The 18640-nt window shown below is 43.3% G+C and overlaps 1 protein-coding gene across 2 annotated transcripts in view; it reads left to right on the top strand.

The window, feature by feature from the left end:
- The first annotated feature begins 5271 nt into the window (after positions 1–5271).
- Positions 5272–18640, top strand: part of Zdhhc5 (zinc finger DHHC-type palmitoyltransferase 5) — a 29342-nt gene continuing 15973 nt past the window's right edge. The window contains exons 1-3 of one of the 2 annotated variants that reach the window (XM_040745716.1): positions 5272–5417; positions 8847–9403; positions 17990–18111. In XM_040745716.1, the coding sequence (XP_040601650.1) occupies positions 18045–18111 (67 nt within the window). In that variant the 5' untranslated portion in view covers positions 5272–5417; positions 8847–9403; positions 17990–18044. Of the gene's footprint in view, positions 5418–8846; positions 10000–17989; positions 18112–18640 lie in introns of both variants that reach the window. The other variant, XM_005065092.4, reaches the window with a different exon arrangement.

The following is an 18640-nucleotide window of genomic DNA, read 5'->3' as shown; positions in this document are numbered from 1 at the left end:
GGAAACTACAAAGCCCTAGAAAAGAAAGCCTTGAGTTGGGTGGATGAGAAAGCACTGTAATTGGGTGTTTGTTATGAACCTAACAAAAGGAAAGGTGAGGAGGCTGGAGGGACGGAGGGATCAGAGAAAGTGTGGTGTTCATGAGCCGCAGTCAAGCAGGTTTTACCCACAGCAGTGGGAGAGGTCATAGGACTCCGGTCATTGAGCAGAGAAATGGCACAATGCTCTTGACATGTGACAGACTTCCTTCTGGTTCTTCATAGTTAGCTTTGGTTGATTTTCCTACTGCTCTCCCCTGCTTCCGGGTCCTCTGTTCCTCTGTACCCGTCTACCTCCAGGACCCCTCCCCACACACATATATTGTACTAACCCATTTTGAAAAGATAATTGCTGTACGGAGTTGATTACAGAGGGCAAGCCTCTGGAGAAGCCCGGGAACAAATGGGATGTTTTGGGGTCAGTATCAAGGTGTGAAATGGTGGGGACTGGGTGAGGGCTGCAGAGGGGGATGGGAAGGGCTACCATCTGTGCTTTGGGATATTTTGAAAGTAAAATGGACAGGAATTGCTGATAAAAGTGATAAGGAAAAGAAAATGGAATCCAATCTCAGAACTTGGGAAGCAGGCTGCTGAGTTCAAGGCCAGCCTGGTCTACAGAGCGGGTTCCAGGACAGCCTGCAAAACAACACAGAGAAACCCTGTCTCAAAAAACAAACAAACAAAAAAAACCAACCAGACAAAGAAAACATTTAAAAATTATTTATTCGCCGAGCGGTGGTGGCACACGCCTTTAATCCCAGCACTCGGGAGGCGGAGGCAGGTGGATCTCTGAGTTCAAGACCAATCCTGGTCTACTGAGTGAGTTCCAGGACAGGCTCCAAAACAATACAGAGAAACCCTGTCTCAAAAAAACAAAAATTATTCATATTTTATGTGCATTGGCGTTTTGCCTGAATGTATGTCTGTGTGAGGGTAACAGATTCCCCTGGAACAGGAGTTAAGACAATTGTGACCTGTCATGTGGGTGCTGGGAATTTAACCTGCATTCTCTGGAAGAGCAGCCAGTGCTCTTAACCACTGAGCCATCTCTCCAGCCCCTTAAATTTTTATTATAACTTTTTGTGTAGGTATCTATGTGCATTGTGGAATACTTGCCACAGAACATGTGTGGAGGTCAGAGGACAACCTATGGAGTGGTGTCAGTCCTCTCCACCTTTATGTGGGTTTGAGGGATGGAATTCAGGTCACCAGATTTGAGGAGTCAAGCATCCTTTTTACCCACCAACTGAGCTATCTCGCCAGCTGTTGGACAGGGTCTTACTGTGTATCCCAAGCTGGTCTCCAACTTGAGATTCTCCTACTAAGCTCTCCTAAGTGTTGGGGTTGCAGTTGTGGGAAACTAAAGGAAGGAGTAAGAGACTAGCAATTGGGTTTTGGCATTGTTGAAGTCTGAGCCATTATTCATTATCTGGAGATACAGCATAGACAGCATCTGGAGCCTTAGAAAAGGTTAGGGCTGAAAGTTCACAACAGCCACTGAACTTTGCAGATGTTTTATCTTCAGCACAGTGGCTGTGCCTCAGTCTACTGCTATTTTAGCCAGCAATTGTGACTCCACAGTTACCTGTTTCTCTGGAAGCAGCCAGAAATTTTGCTCCCAGAGGCACTGGCCCTGTCTTAGCTGCTATAGGTAGCACTGACTAATTCTATTATTCTATTATAAGTAGGACTCGAGATTCAAAGGCTGGAATGAAAACCTGCTAGTTCAGAGAGGTTAAGTAGCAGCCAGCTAACCTTCTCTCCTTGCTGATGTCTCCCAAAAAGCCTGTCCTGTTCCACCAAGACAAAGCCGTACCACTCAAAATCCCTCCCTACTATTCTAGTGCATCTCTCTGTCTCTTCCAGATGCCCTCTGATGCTCTGTGACAACTCTCTGTCAACCAGTTGCTAACTCAACCTCCTGACCCAAGGTTAATTTTATTTATTTAATGCAAATGCCAACTCGGGGTTCACAGTGTGATTGAATATCCCCCAACATACAGAAAGCACTTTAATCAGTGCAGTTTAGTGATTTAGGAGCTGTGAAAATGGAAATGAGGAACAAAGGAGGGAATTTAGAGGCCCAATGGGATTAGGATGTAGTTCTAGTGGTGCAGCTTCTGCTTAGCAGGCATAAGGCTTTGGATTCCACTTTCAGCACTAGGGGGAAAAAAACAAAACAAAAAAAAAAAAAACAAAGGAAACTTCACTGTGGATTCTGAAGCATTGATGTGATTCAAAACTGGCCTTGTGCCGGGCAGTGGTGACACACGTCTTTAATCCCAGCACTCAGGAGGCAGAGAGGCAGGCGGATGTCTGTGAGTTCCAGGCCAGCCTGGTCTACAGAACTAGTTCCAGGATGGGCTCCAAAGCCACAGAGAAACCCTTTCTCGAAAAAACAAAACAAAACCAAACAAACAAAAAGAAGCGTTGTTAAGAAAGAGGGTGGAGGGCTGGCAGGATGGTTTTTAGCAGGTAAAGGCACTTGTTGCCAAGCATGACAGTCTGGAGAAAACTGACTCCCATACATTGTGCTCTGACCTCTATACATGTTCTGTCTTATGTGTGTGAAAATCATAGGATCCAGAGAACACAGAGACTGTGTCTTTTAACAAGGGCTTACATTTGGCAGCTATGCTAAGGATCCAACCCAGTACCTTGCAAATGCTAAGCCCAAACTCTTCAGTGAACTTCACCCCCAGCTCCTAACAGATATTTCACGAGAATAAGGAGTAAAGATAGTATTTTAACATGGAGATGTTTAAAAAATGCGCTGCTTGTTACACTGCTGAAGGAAGGCATTCTTTTTGCTAAGTTGAACTGGTTTGCCATATATAGGCTTCGAAAATTCAAGTGTAGGGGATTTGACACAGCATAGATAAGCGGCCCTAGAGAAAGCACCAGGTATTGTCAAATTTATTTCAAGTGTGATGATCTGGATAATACATTGTTTTAGTCTTTTTTTTTTTTTTTTGAGACAGGGTTTCTCTGTGTAACTTTGACTGTCCTGGAGCTCACTTGTAGACCAGACTGTCCTCAAACTCACAAAGATCAGCCTGCCTCTGACTCTGGAGGGCTGAGATTAAAGGTGTGTGCCACCACTGTCTGGCTGTTTTAGTCTACGTTTTACTCTAGACTACTTTTCCAGCAGTTTTTGTGTTCCAGTCTATTAAACATTCTTTCTGGGGTATACATTTCGTGATCCTAAGGTTAGGAAAATAGAATCTTTGTTAATCCTTGGGACAGTAATTATGCTTTTGTTAGTGCTCATTCAGCTAAAAATGAGTTTGACAATCCAGTAGTTTAATGTCCCTAGTGACTCTGAGGTATTCAGTACCTCTGGTTGGATGGTGGAATGCTTTTTCCATTTAGTGCTGTCTGGCCAAGAGACACGATTATTCATACAGGTTCTGAGTAGAAAAACTGAGCTGGCAGGATGGGTCAGTGGGTGAAAATGCTTGCTGGGCAAGCCTGACAACTTGGACTTCATATCTGGAAGTCAAGATAGAACCAACACTTGAAAGCTGTCTAATCTCCACCCGTCTTTCTCTCTTTCTTACACACACACACACACACACACACACACACACACACACACACACACACCTTCCTACTTTAAAGAGTAAGAAAGCTAAAAATGCTTAACTTGTGAAGCAGAGAAAATAAAGTTTTAAAATCCAAGAAAAATAAATGAAATTTGGCTCATCTTAAGGAAACATTGTTTTATAAGTAGAATACACTTGGTAGGGTAAATATTGAAACTCCATCTAGTACCTTAAAATTATCTTTCATGTAGCTGAAGATTTTAAAAGCAGTCTATATAAACTCGAATCAGTTGTAATAAATGCTGGATTGAAGCCAGTAGTAAAAATGGAGTACAAATGATAATACATGCCATGTCAGAGAAGGAAACAAACTAGACTCTAAAGAACAAGGGAGATTTTTGCATTAACCTGCTGCCTAAGGTTAAAGTGTCGAAGTTAAACCAACAATATTTGAAGTCAACCCGAGGAGACAATGGCAGAACTTGGAAATCACACATGAGAGACCTTGGCTTCAGGGAGGTGGCAGGTGGGACACCTTTTTGAAGGGCTGTTATATAACAGAGCTGCTTTGCAAACCAGAGAGATGGCCTGAAGCTGTAAGAGGAGAGCCCTATGGCAAAGCTACAGGGTCCACAGCTGTCTCGTGCTAATTAGGGCAAAATGTAGTGCCGTGATCTACGGAGAGTTGGCCAGCAGCTCGCCAGGGACGAGAGCTGTTCTAGAAAGCTTTTCTTTTCAGCCTGTTTTCTCCACTTGGGTGAGGTCAAGGCGCCCATCCCTAGTGAAGTCGTGGTGTCTAACGCACTCATAACGCTTCGCTCCCTACAGTTCCAGAGCCGTCAGCCGCCCTCTTTCATCCAACCTGGCCAAGTTGGCAGGACCCATGGCTGTATTAGCTCTGCCGCCTCCTCCCTCCATGTGCGAGCCATAGCCCAGGCCATACCACCCGTCAGGAACGCTGCCGGGGCACTGGAACTTGCCCCACAGCAGACTTTACGCCGACGGATTGTTTTAAATAAAGTTTCTTCCCTTTAAAAAAAAAAAAGAGGGGGTTGTCCTAACTGGTCCTCATACGATTGACCAATGGATGAAGAGGTGAGGCAGGAAGCCGGAAAGGCACACCGGGGATTGGCTATCGTAGACGCTTGTCAGGACTGTACCATGCTAACTCGGAGAGGTTGATGGACTAAGAAAGGGCATCTGCTTGGGTTTTTCGGTACGGACGCAGAACTTTTCGCCTAAGAGTTCTTCTTCGATACACTACGAACAGGAAAGCAGGAGAAGGAGGAGAAAGATCTCGCCTGCCCATTTCCTCGTTCCCAACCCTGCGCAGTTTGCCATGCCCCTTTCCCGGCCATCGGCCAGACACGACGGCCTAACGGGCGCGCTCCCGCGTCCTTACGTGTTTGCGGCGCCGTGCCCCTGCAGCCAATCAGAAGGCGAGGTCGCCGCGGTCGCCGGCGGTCGCGCGCACGCCCGAGAGCGGAGTGGGGGCGGGGGCAAGGGGGGGGTGAATGGAAGAGTGAACGGGGGCGGGCGCGGCGACGCGAGCCGCATGAATGAGAAGAACGTGCCCCGCGAGAGACGTCGCCCGCGCCCGCGCCCGGGAGCCAATGGGAACGCCGCGAGGGCGAGAGACCCTAAGCTGAGGGCAACGGCCGCGCGCCGGCTCGGAAGCGAGCGTCGGCCGGCGGGAGCGCGCGGCGGCGGGGCGGGCGTGGAGCGTGCGGGGGCCGCGCGCTGCCTCTCAGAGGCCAGACGGCACTGCTGGGAGGCGGTGGCGACAACGACGGCGGCGACAACGACGGCGGTGGTGACGGGCACCGCGCCGGGGGTGAGTACCGGGGACGCTGGCCCCTGCGGAACCGGAAGTGCCGGGCTAGTGAGGTGGGAGGGGAGAGTGACCTTTAGGGAAAGGGGACCGCGGAGGGGAGGAGGTTAAGGCCCTACCCCTCCTCGGGCTCCATGGGCCCCGAAACTGTCGGTCGCAGAGTCCGGAGAGCCGCGACCACCGGGGCTCGGAACCGGTTGGTGCCGGGCTGCCCAGTTGCGGGGCCGCCGCCCCTTCCGTCCCCGGCCCGCGATCCTCTGAGCGCCGGCGGGCCCTGCTCGGTGGATTCCGTGTTTTGTGGCCCACGGGTTGTCAGCTCTGCCCCCAGTGTCGACTCTCCTTACTCCAGCTGCCGGGTGGCGACTGAGTCCTGTTCCCCTTTAGCTGCTCGGTGGCTCAGGCCCCGTGCCCCACACTCCGCTGATACTTACTTTGGCTAGAGCTTCGTCCTGTGGTTACCTGTTCTTCCTCCCATCAGTCTGCTGCTTCGCCCTACCCCCACCAGCCAGGTGCTCCATGCCTTAAGTACTTTGTACTTCTTACGAGTGGAGCTTGAATGTGTTTGACAATATTTTATCTATCTGTAGGAGTCTATTCATAGGGAAGTCTAAAGTTCCTTAACCAGTTGGCCAAATGAAACCACTAAAATGAGAAAGCTAGAAAGTGACTAAAGTTATTAGAAATAGTCGTAGATCAGATACATGTTACATTGCAGACCATTCTTGTCGTCTTAGGTTTACTTCCTGGTTAATGCCATTTTGTCCAGGGTAATCTTAGGTTTGCATCTCCATCCTTTTATACCAGTGTGTGTCTGCTCTGTATCAGACAGATCTCTCATGCTCCGCATAGAAATTCACCTAATGTTTAAGCATTCTATCGATAGATACTTGGGAACCTACCTCAGTCTGTGATGATGATAAGTTTTTAAACTTAGGCTTAGGTCTTTACCTCATAGCTTGTGTGCATTATTCTATATGGCATCTCCATTACAGTATAGTCAAGCTATATACATATATGCAATATATTGTGCTATAATGCTTAGTTATTTGAACAAATAATAATACATGTGCTATCAGTGGCACTGCTCCTAAGGAACTACTTACAGTAAATCTTACTAAAGCCTTCAAACTGAATATCCTAAGTTGTTTGTTTTATAAGATTTTTTGTTGTTGATTTGAGACAGGATTTCTGTACATAGCCTCTGCTGTCCTGGAAATCACTTTGTAGACCAAGCTGGCCTCTAACTCAACAGAAGTCCGCCTGCTTCTACTTCCAGAGTGCTGGGACTAGGTGTGGGCCGCCACACCTGGCTCTGTATTTGTTTTATACATAAATATTTTCACTCCATGATTTCCCCCATTCTGTCAGCATGTGTCATACACGTTCTTGCACACTTTGCTGATCCTGGTGGATCCACCAGAGTGTGACTGATGAACCACACTCACTCTTCCGGTTTCATGTCTCCTCTTTCTGCACCACAGCCCTTTGCTGGGACTTGATGCGTTGTTATTTATACCCAATCAATCATTTTATCTTGTTCCTTTAATATCCTAACATTTCAGATGATGGTCTCATTTATATCTCAGTATGTGGTTCCAAAATTGAATGGGCTTCCATAACTGCTGTACCATGGCAGTATTAGTTTTTATAGCTTTTATTCTGTTGTAAATGTGGTCTGCAATAGTATAGGATTCAAACTGATAAACTAACTTTACATAAAACTTAAGTAATGTGATCTTCTTTAATCTTTGGAGTTTTGGGGGAAACATTTGCTTTAATAATATTGTCTACAGATCATGAAATTTACTATTTCTAGTTAATAATGATACTTAGGCCTAAATTTAGCAAGCAGAAATAATCATAAAATTAGAACTAAATAGGATCTTGTTTTTAGGACTGTAAAAACTTGTTAAAATCATTGGCTCTTCATTCAAATGTTTCTTGCCTGCTCCCCCTCCTTTTTTTTTTTTTTTTTTTTTTTTTTTTTTGAGACTAAGTCTCGCTGTGTGGCTCTGGTTGGCCTGGAAGCCATACATACAGAGTGGTTTAGAACTCAGAGTGATCCACCTGCCTCTGTCTCTGCCTCCTGAGTACTGAGATTAAAGGTGTTCACCACCATTCCTGAGTGGTGACTGTAGCAGGATCCTTTGCCTTCTGTGTCTTAGGTAAGAGAAGAAGTTATAAATCCCAGGACACATTTGTATTTCAGTATGTGGTTCTTTTAATGTTTTTAATAGCTGCTGTTTGTATCAAATAGCATACTACTTGGGGAATACCACTGCTTTCACTTAAAATTCTAACTTAAGCAAAAATCTTGGTCTGTAGATTCCAAGTTATCATTAGGCATGTAGTGTGGTAGAAAGGGTTTATGTCAGCAATTAAACTTTTGGGTTCTGAACTTGACTACCCAAGTGATTCAGTGGAATGGCTTCAGGCATTCTCTAACCTTCAATTTTACAAAATAGGATAAGGGACTCTGTCACCAGATAATGCGAGTAAAGTGCTTTGAGATCACCAGATGAAAAGCATCCTATAAAATTAAAGTGCTTGTGTTGTTTTGTTACTGTGATCAACAGAAATAATTGCTACTCTAATCATATTAGATTATTAGCAGCTTAGTTTACCTCCTAATAGGCCTGTGTTAGGAATTAAAAACTATTGACTTTGGAAGAAAAGGACCAGCTCCTGTGCTGGACTCAGTTTTTCATAGAGAATATTTCACCTTTTAGTGCAAGATAGTTTCTTACCCAGGACCCTTAATGAATGACTACAAAAGGCAAAAAATTGAACTTCTGCTTATTTGGTGGTGTCACTAAAAGGCATAAGCATAGAAAGAGACACACAAAAAGGAAATGCTAGTTGCTGTCCTATTTTTAAGCTTCCTTTCTTCACTGTGGGAATAAATATTCTCTTTGTCCAAAGAGAAATATCCGTGTTAGTAGTGCCCTTCACTTCTATGCCGTGTTTGCTTTTAGATTTTATATTCTTTGTGTGTGTTGTTACTGCACTTTTGTCAGGAGAGATGGACTTATGAGAGCTAAGGTCAGATAAAACTAGGTTCTCCCCCTTCTAGACAGCATAGCCCTTAAAAAGGTGAAAGACTCTGAATGTATTTTTCTTTCCATTTAGAGTTCATTCTCACATACATAGAAGTGAAGTGGAAAATAGTCTTTCTTTCAAAAGTCCCTTTTTAATAGTTACCTGTGGGGCTTTAGCCTTGGAGTTCTTTTTTTTTTTTTTTTTGGTTTTATGAGACAGGGTTTCTCTGTATTGTTTTGGAGGTTGTCGGTCCAGCCCGGCCTCGAACTCACAGAGATCCACCTGCCTCTGCCTCCCAAGTGCTGGGATTAAAGGTGTGTGCCACCAACACCCGGGGTTCTTAAGAAATAACATGAAAGAATTTCTTTGATAAACATTTTTTGTTTTCTCCAGGTAAAGCACCATATCCCAGTTGAATTCTGCATCCAGGAAGCTCAAGATTGAAGACAAAAGATCAGAGACATTGACTAACCTGGAAACAGGGACATCTTTGGAACTTTATCTACTGTAATCTTTAAAATATCATCAGGTGAAATCGACTTCATCTTGTTCTGCTTATTGGAAAGAACATGGCTTCAAGGATTTTAAATTTCCTTTTAGTTTTTCATGAACTCTCTGGGAAAGGGAGCCCTTAAAGGGCTTGGGAATAACAAGAAGAGATTGAAAGCGGACAGTATTGCCGCCTGTTTTTCTCCCTCTTCAAAGAAAAGGATTTACAACTCACCCCTGTAACAGCAGTTGTCTAACTTTGGCCATCAAGAGAGAAATAAATAGAATTCAGTTACCATTGCCAGACGACCAGCCCTGGTGAAGTCAAGGTGTGAGAGTGGTGGAATCGAGAAGACTGCCAAAAGGGACAAGGACTGACAAAAGTCAACTTCTCTTTAAAACCAGAAGGGACCTCTAGTTCCTTCTTGGATTAAGATAGAAACCCAGTGCACGCCTTTTAGGTGCTGCTTATATTTTGTGAAAGTGGGGTGTTGTGGAGGGCCTCTTATATCTTCTCAGAAGAGTTAAAGCTTTCTGTCCCCTATATTCTTTCCTTCATTTCTTTTGAAGACCTGCCTCCATCCATGAGCTATACCTTGATCTGCTTGGCTCTCCATGTTTTCCACCTGCAACTGTTTGCATGCATACAGCCTACTGTTTGTCTTCTAGTTTTAAATTGTTCAAGCTGTGCTTCTTAATCTCCTTTTCTGCTTTATTCTGGGGAGTTGGTTACTAATCAGTTGAAATCACCTTTCCCCCTCCCATGTGCTTTCCTTCATTTGAGATCTTTTGAACTTTATTTTTGTTTGGGAGGGGGAAGGGTGATAATTTTGCATTTTCTGTTTTCCCCAGTTTCTTTCCTCTCCTTTTCCCTCATCCCATTTTCTTGTCTGTTCTGCCGCTGTGTGGGCCTGGGCTATGCGGCAGGGCACATCTTTCATCAGAGCTCCAACATGCCCGCAGAGTCTGGAAAGAGGTTCAAACCCAGCAAGTATGTACCGGTCTCAGCAGCCGCCATATTTCTAGTGGGAGCTACAACACTCTTCTTTGCCTTTACGTGAGTTTTCTCCTAGCAGTGGCATTTGCGGGTGGGAGGGTCCTGCCATGGACGGGAAGACTTTTTTGTCTTAGTATTTGGAAGGCCAATAACTGCCTGTCCTTTACTCTGTTGGTGTTTTTCTACTTTCCTGCTTCCTTACTTTTGGAATCATAGATGTCTTCATGGTTTCCTATCTAGTTCCACCATAGGTGATATAAACTAGGAAGGAAGTAGGAAAACACCTTCAGTGAGGCCTGAAGTTTACATGAAAGAAAGAGAACTAGATTAGATTTAAAGCTTTGTTGTTGTTGTTTTTTCTTTCTGGTGTTTTGAGTCGGGCGTCTCCACAGAGCCTTGGCATCCTAGAACTAGACCAGGCTGGCCATGAATTTTCATAGAATCTCCTGCCTCTGCTTCTCAAGTGCTGGGATCACCAACCTGGCTGTGCTGACTTAAGGCTTTTCAAATAACAATCATTCACACCTGGGATATCTGCACACAGGTTAGAGAGTGTGGAAGATTTTGTTGTTGTTGTTTTTTTTTTTTTTTTTTTTTTTTTTGGTTTTTTGAGACAGGGTTTCTCTGTATTGTTTTGGAGGCTATCGGTCCAGCCCAGCCTCGAACTCATAGAGATCCGCCTGCCTCTGCCTCCCGAGTGCTGGGATTAAAGGCGTGGGCCACCACCGCCCGGCTAAAATACAGTTTTGTTTTGTTTTTTTTTTTCCGAGACAGGGTTTCTCTGTGGCTTTGGAGGCTGTCCTGGAACTCCCTTGGAAGTCCAGGCTGGTCTGGAACGTACAGAGATCTGCCTGCCTCTGCCTCCCGAGTGCTGGGATTAAAGGCGTGCGCCACCAACGCCCGGCTGTTGTTGTTTTGTGGTTGATCTCGAACTCACAGAGATCTGCCTGGGATTAAAGGTGTGTGCAATCACCTGGCCTGCTATGCCAGAATTGTTTGTTTGTTTTTTTTAAATAATTTAGTTAACTTTATTTTATATGCATTGGTATGAAGGTATCAGATCCACTGGAACTGGAGTTAGAGACAGTTGTGAACTGTCATGTAGGTGCTGGGAATTGAACCTGGGTCATCTAGAATAGCAGTCAGTGCTCTTAATCACTGAGCCATCTCTCCAGTCCCCAGAATTGGTTTTGAGATTTGAGAATTTTGAGAAAGGATCTTGCCTTGTAGCTCAGGCTGGCCTTAAATTTATGATCCTTCTGCCTTAGCCTTCTGAGCATTGTGAGAATTGATTTAAGATATGCTGATGAGACAGTTTTGGTATATAGTACCCAGATACTTTTCTCTGTACTTCTAAGAGCTAAGGCCTGGGGATGGAAAAACCCCTGGGAATGGAAAAACTCCTGGGAATGAGGGGGCTTTATTTAGGAAGAAAATACTAGAAGAGTCATTTGCATTAGTTCCCACTAAAAGGAACGGGAGTTCTTGTGCTTATTCATTCTGATGGGAAAGGTAGTTGGCATTCAAAGATACCACCTCACTTAGACTTTCTAGTTAGGATCTTAAGACTGTTTATATTCTTGCTTTACTGGAGGAGACTGATTTTCCCCTTCTCCTGTCCTCAGTGTGTAGCTGTGGCCACTTAGCAAGTATGTTTTCTGTTAGGAATTTATAATGAGTCTATACCAGCCTTCTGAGCTTTATACTCTTGAGTCTTTGAGTTAGCATTCTAGTTGCACCTCTTGAGGTAATCAGGGTACCAAGATCTTCATTTTTCATTCTCTCTTCCCCTGTGTATCTCATATTGCCCTTGATATGTTGAGTAGCAAAAGGAGGAATGTGTCTTCATTGTCAGAATGTGTTTTGACTTTTGCTGTTTTGGTGTAAGCAGAATAAAAAATTTAGTCTATCTTTGTGCTTTAGTAGCATTTGTGCTGGGTCAGGAAAGATATGTAACTGGATAAGGTTAATACATTTAGATCTACCTTATGGGGATGTCTATTTCCCTTTGGGAGTCAAGCTCTTATAGTAGCTAAAGTATTCAGGGAAGTAAGTGATTTTTCTCTTTCAAACTGTTGTTGAGAACCCTTATTATTAATTTGTTAATCTGGAACCATTGAAGTGCTTGGCTTGTTATACCAGTTTGCCCACAAAGAATTGTCCTGACAGGCATTGTCTTACTGATAGTTGAAGTTATTTAACCTACTCTTTCTTTCTCTCTCTCTGTCTCTCTGTCTCTCTTTCTTTCTTTCTTTCTTTCTTTCTTTCTTTCTTTCTTTCTTTCTTTCTTTCTAGATACTCTTCTTTCTTTGGTGCCAGTTGAGTTGGGTCCCTCTTTATCTTGTGTCAGATTGTCAGCTGTAGCAAAAAGTTGTGTTTTTTTTTTTTTTTTTTTTTTTTGTGGTCCTGGGGATTGACTCTAGGGTCTTGTGCCTAGTAGATGAGTATTTTTAATGAGTATTTTTAACACTAAACTACATCATTAGCTTGGGGAAAAAAATAGAGGATATTATTGACTCTATTTGGAATTTCTGTGTCTAATACAAATTTAAGAGAGTCTTATCATAGGTGAGATTCCTCTATCATTAATTTCTACAGGATAAATTTCTGGGCTCCTGTTTCTTACCAAAGTCTCACTTGTCCACCCTATGGAGTTATATACATTTGATTGTACTCTATCACCTAGCTGGGTTTTTTGTTTGTTTTTGGTGCCTTCAGAGGCCAAGAAAGGGTGTTGGATACCTTGGAACTGAAGTTACAGAAGGTTGTATGCCATGTGGATGATGGGAATCCAACTTAGGCCTTATGGAAGAATAAGAGTTGCTTTAATCATTGGGCTGTCTCTACATCCCCATCATTTAGGTCTTGCTACCTCTGAAAGTCCTATCTCTTTTTCATCTGACTGACGTCTGTGGCACTGTTTAAGAATGGTCCTTTTGTGCATCCCCTCCCTTTAAGATTCAGTTCCTGGGAAAACACTGTTTAAAACTGTGCCATGTGAAATAGAGTTCATGGTTTCAAATGGAGAGATAAAGAAGGTTCATTTTGAACCTACCTCTGTGGGCCATAATTCTGTAACTGCTCTGTGGTGTCTCCTCCTGTTCTTTTCACTAGGTTGCAAGTGGCTCTTACATCACTCTAGGTCCCAGGTGATAGTTACTCTGGGACCTGGAGGAATGGGAGCAGGAGGAAGAGTTCCTTTCAGCTGGCAGACATAATTAGTAGAGGCATGTAGGCTTCAACTAATTAGGAACACTTTACCCTCCATGCTTCTTTGTTAAGTCGGGGAAGCTATGAGCAGAAATTACCAGTTAGGTCTGGTCATCAAAGAAATAATGATGCCTTTCTGCCCCAGAGAAGTCTAGAAAGAATAGATCAGGGTCAACCTAGAGCTGATCCTCCTCATCGACTTCATTTGTTCGGTACTAAAGCTAAAGGGGCGGTAAGCATCCTTCCTTATTCATTTTCTCTTCACTGTTTGGGTAGGAGAGTATCTGCTTAAGTTAACACATCTTTTCCTGGTTAGGTACCAGAATTTGCATCTAAGATAATGCATCTAGGTTCCATCTGTCATAGTTTAATACTTTTTTGTTGTCAATTTTTCGAAACAGGGTTTCTCTGGCTGTCCTGGAATTCACTCTGTAGACCAGGCTGGCCTGGAACTCACAGAGATCTGCTTTCCTCTCCCTCCTGAGTGCTGGAACTAAAGGCATTTGCCACCACAGCCAGCTACTTTTTTTTTTTTTTTTTTTTTTTTTGCTTTGTTTGTAAGACAAATTCTCACTATGTAGCCCTGGTTGGTCTGGAACTCATTGTGTAGATCAGGCTTACCTCAGATTCATAGAGATCTACCTGCCTTTGCCTCCCAAGTATTGGGATTAAAGGTGGGTGTCACCATGGCTGGCTTTGGAGGTCAGGAGACTGAGTTTGGTACTTTGTTAATGTTTCTGGATCTCAGTTTTCCTTTCTATCTACAAAGAAGTTTAACTGGAACAGCTTATTTCAGCTGTGTGAACTTTTCTGGATGGCATGTTACATGGAATCTTAGTACATAAAACAAACAGTGGGAATGTTGTCATTCAAATGAGACAAATTTAAGTAAGTCCAGTTATTTGGTGTTTCCCGTTACCTTCCCGAGGTGCCTGAGATTTCAGAGCTCCTGGCAACACCCTTGGGAATTGGTTTCTGCTTTAGGTCCTTTCCAACTTTTTGGTCCACAGAATTAGGACCCCCCCCACCCTTGAGGCCCCCCCTACCTTCGAGGCTTCATACCTGTGGAGGTGTTAGCACCTGATTTGAGTGGGAACAGCCTCGTGATCTGGCAGGTTGAGTAGTGGTTGTTCCTTTCCTTCCCACATGGTTTTCCTCATCCAGGAATAAATGCCCAGGTCCCACAGCATATGTGACTTAGCTGCTGGAAATCATAGGGTATAGAAGTACAAAAAAACCAAGTGGTTTTTTTTTTTTTTTTTCTGTTTTTTGAGACAGGGTTTCTCTGTATTGTTTTGGAGGCTGTCCTGGAACTCCCTCTGTAGACCAGGCTGGCCTCGAACTCACAGAGATCCACCTGCCTCTGCCTCCCGACTGCTGGGATTAAAGGCTTGCGCCACCAATGCCCGGCAAAACCAAGTGTTTTAAGAGAAACCTATGAACCTGTCAGAGTACAAATTGTTTTCCCATGGAATTCTGAAGAAAGCATTCCTGGATGAAATTCTAGGCAGGAAACGGGGCATTCATTCCAGCCTTCTCATCAAGAAGCACTAGACAGTGCTCAAGCAATGAGGCTAGGCTTGAGTGGAATGCATGGCCCTGTTGTTCAGGAGCTTAGTGCCTTGAGTTTAAGTGTCCTTGAATCTGTACTGCCTCAGATGGGGGTGGGGTGGGAGTGATAATTGATGACAGTGATAATGGTTCCTTGTGTCTTCTATTTAGTGAATCCTCAATGTTACACATGCTAGTTTAAAAAGAACTTTAGTAGCAGAGCATGACATGTGCCTTTAACTTCAGCATTTGGGAAGCAGAGTCAGATGGATCTCTGAGTAAAAGAACAACCTAGTCCACATAATGAGAACCTGTCTCAAAGACAAAGAACAATCCTCTTCTCACCCCCAAATTTTAGCATCTTTTCAAACATTCTTCATTTTCATGTGTATATTACGCAACTGAAGTAGCAAGCTTAAGCATTTCCTGTGAATTGAGACAGGGTTAGACTCTACAACTTCTTGATTGACTTTTTCTAGGAATTTAACTTTTTTTTTATAAGTAGTAGAAAGTGTTAGAAATGCTAGGGAACAGGATTTCGGGAGAGTGTATATTGAAACCCCCACTTTCCTTGGCATTGAAAATAGGCATAATGAATGGGTGGGCAGAAGAACCTGTTCTACCTGGAGTGGTTTACGTCTGGGAATCCCATCAGTGAGTCAGCCTTCTGGGCTGCAGCCACTCCCTAAACTTCTTATGTCTATGATTATTACTTACAGAGTTAAGGACAAGTCCTGACTTCTGTCCTTCTCTGGTTGCATCTCTCTCCATCAAAGGCAACCAATTCAAATAGACCAGTTGTGGTGGTCATCTTGGATCTGGCATAGTGCTAAAGCAATAGACAGCTTTTTTTTTTTTTTCAAGAAAAGTAGAATATAGGCTGTGGCTGAAACAGGCATTGCACACAGACTTGTAGAGGTGGATTGTTTCTTCTGCTAGTGCAGAAGTCTCTTCTTTCCAGTCCTAAGGCTGGAAACAGTAAGACTATGAAAGTAGAAGATACTGTTCATGAAGTTGAATTGTTTGAGTCACTTAGACATTCTGCCATTGTGGAAGCAGTCTTCATTTGGTAATAGACTCAGTTCCACCGTTATACACTTCACTGAGATGTGCTGATAGAGAGTTGAAAGGTGAAGTTTGGCAGGATACACAAGGAATTAGGTGATCTGTTTAGTTCGGAAATGAAACTGAAGAAAAGGAGGGATCTAAAAAAGAGTTAAGCTAGGTGTGGTGGCAGAGCCTGTTATACCGTCACAGCTCAGAAAGCAGGCAGGAATATTAGGAGTTCCAAAGTTAACGTGAAGGTGCGTAGTAAGTTCCAGGCTAGCATAGGCTGCACAAAGAGGCCCTGTCTTAAAAAACAAAACAAACAGTTGGGGGTGGGGAGAAAAGTAAGACCTAGGTTGGACTCTGAGATGAGGGCTATGGTGGCCAGTTCTAAGGACTTGAAGTCACAAGCACCTTGGTGTTCTAAAGGTTTAACTTATTTCTCCCTTCTAATTATCTTCTCAGGCTGTAGGAGTGAAGTGAGTCACCCTTTCTCTTCTTCCTCAGGCGGAAATTGAAGGGACAGCTAAGTACCAGGGAGGGGCTCTGACCTGGATGACTGGTTTTCAGTTTCTCTCCTTCCCTCCTAAGAAACCTAGGCAGTAGGCTACTCAGTGGGGCCCTACAGGGGTTCTTCCTTCTTAAATCTACTCCAGTTCATGCCAAGATATGAGAACATCTTTTCTGAACCAAAGAGTTCGCAGAGGAAGAGGCTTCATAGAGGACTTTGTGTGATAATCGTGTGGAACTGTGGGTGAAGGGATGTTTTGACTTTGAAATCTGTCTCTCTTATTTTGGTTCCCAATTGTGTATAGCCCAATAAAGAGAAGCAGTGAAGTTTATTGATATTTACTATCTGCAAACACTAACACATAAGTAGTATTTACCTTAATTTTTAAATGGGTGACTGAATTTGAAAAACTAGATAGTGGTGCTAAAAATTTTGTGTCTCATTGGTTTATTTATGTTTTATTATGAAACTCACTGCTTTTAAACCGTCTTGGGTCACCACTTAGAGTTGTGTTTTTAGTTTGAATGGGAACTGACCACCTTTCTTGACTGTTATGAATTAGTATTCCAGACTTGAATGTTGTCTTAATATCATAGGCCTGTCTTTTCCTTCATCAGACTCTTCCTGTCTTCTGGCTGTCCAGGTAAAAGGGACAAGAACAGATGCTGTCCTGATTCTGGAGATTAAATTCTCGGCCACAAAGCAGATTAGGGTACTTAACCACTGTCTTGTAGTGAGTAGGAAGTTCTCTCAGAGCTGAAACAGGAGATATTACTGATAAAGTAAGGTTCACACCACAGGTTTGAACTCCTGGGAAATCAGCAGAGAAGGGCAGCTCCTCTATGAAGAATTAGATTCTGAAAGAATCTGAATGCAAACTTACATGAGCACTCCTTTTTCCTTGCCAAGTGGTATCTAAAGCATGTCTCTTGATTTGAGTGCTATGAATACTGGATATGTATGACCAGTTTTTCCCTTGAAGGATTTAGCATTACTTTGATGTGATATTCTCTTAATTTTTCTTCTTTGCTCCATTTTTAGATGTTGGGATTTGTATGTCATTCTTGCATAGAGGCCATATGTATTATTCTAATTTTATGTGCTGCCAAAGTAAACATTGTTTTTGTCTGTAGAGCCCACACTGACCTTGAACTGGCAATTGTATTTTCCTCATTTCAAGTATTGGTGTTCTGGTATAAATTCTTGTCTGTATTACTATTATTATTTTGGTTTTTCAAGACAGGCTTCCTCTGCATAACAGACCTGGCTGTCTTGGAACTCACTCTGTAGACCAGGTTGGCCTCAAACTCAGCGATCCGGTTGTCTCAGCCTCCTTGAGTGCCTGGACTAGCTGGAGCTAAAGGCATGTGCCACTATGCTCAGCATTACTATTTTCAGTTTTCAGCCATTAGAATTAGTTTCTACATAGCTGACAGTGGAGAGACCTAAGATAGTTGAGATTGGTTCAAAGCTAACTGTGGAAATGGAAGGGAAGCTAGAGAGGCAGGTGGTATCCACATGCTTTGGGCTATTGTGCAGGTCAGTGGGACATGGATCCAGAAACCTTAGGTTGCTCCAGAGACAGTGTAGCTGCTATTCATTATACAGTCAATCCCTGGTTCTTGTGTCTGTCTGTAAGGAGATAGGATACATTGCAAGCCCTGTACTCTGCATAGTTCTGCTTGGGTCACAGTGTTAGAGGCAGCCCTTCATTTTCTTTATTGTCTACAGGTGTCCAGAACTAAGCCTGGATGTGTCACCTGCAGTGCCCATCTACAATGCAATTATGTTTCTCTTTGTGCTGGCCAACTTCAGCATGGCCACCTTTATGGACCCAGGAATTTTCCCACGAGGTAAGATCTTTCTATACTCTTGTGTAAGCTCTTTGTCATCATTAAAAATAATTATTTTGGCAGATAACAGTTGATCTTGGGCTTGGAGGGAAGGTCTTAGGATTCTGGAATACTATTAAAGAAATACGTATCATATAGTATATAGTTATTTGGCTCACTTTGGGTCAAACCTTTTTCATTATTTAAATTTTACTTAAGGTTTTTTTTATAGCTTGATCATATTTCCCTTTCCTGAATACCAAGATCTTGCCCATATCTACACACCCAACTTTCCCTCTGAAAAACAAAAAAGGAAAACCAAAACAAACATAATTAAACCTAAACAAAAATCACACACAAAGGAATCTGTTTTGTGTTGGCCTACTACTGCTTCTGGACTTGACACTCTGTGTTACTCCATTGGAAAAACTGACTTTTTTTCTTTCTCAGCAGGTATCAATTGTAAATAGCATCTTGATTAAGGGTGGGACTTTGGTCTGCTTCTTTGGGTCAAATCTTTGACTCTTGTTACTGAGAAATTTATTTAGAG

Source organism: Mesocricetus auratus, unplaced genomic scaffold (genome assembly GCF_017639785.1).
Source record: "Mesocricetus auratus isolate SY011 unplaced genomic scaffold, BCM_Maur_2.0 Super-Scaffold_100004, whole genome shotgun sequence".
Taxonomy (NCBI): domain Eukaryota; kingdom Metazoa; phylum Chordata; class Mammalia; order Rodentia; family Cricetidae; genus Mesocricetus; species Mesocricetus auratus.
Note: the sequence above shows the minus strand (reverse complement) of the source record. Positions and strands in the feature narration are given on the sequence as shown.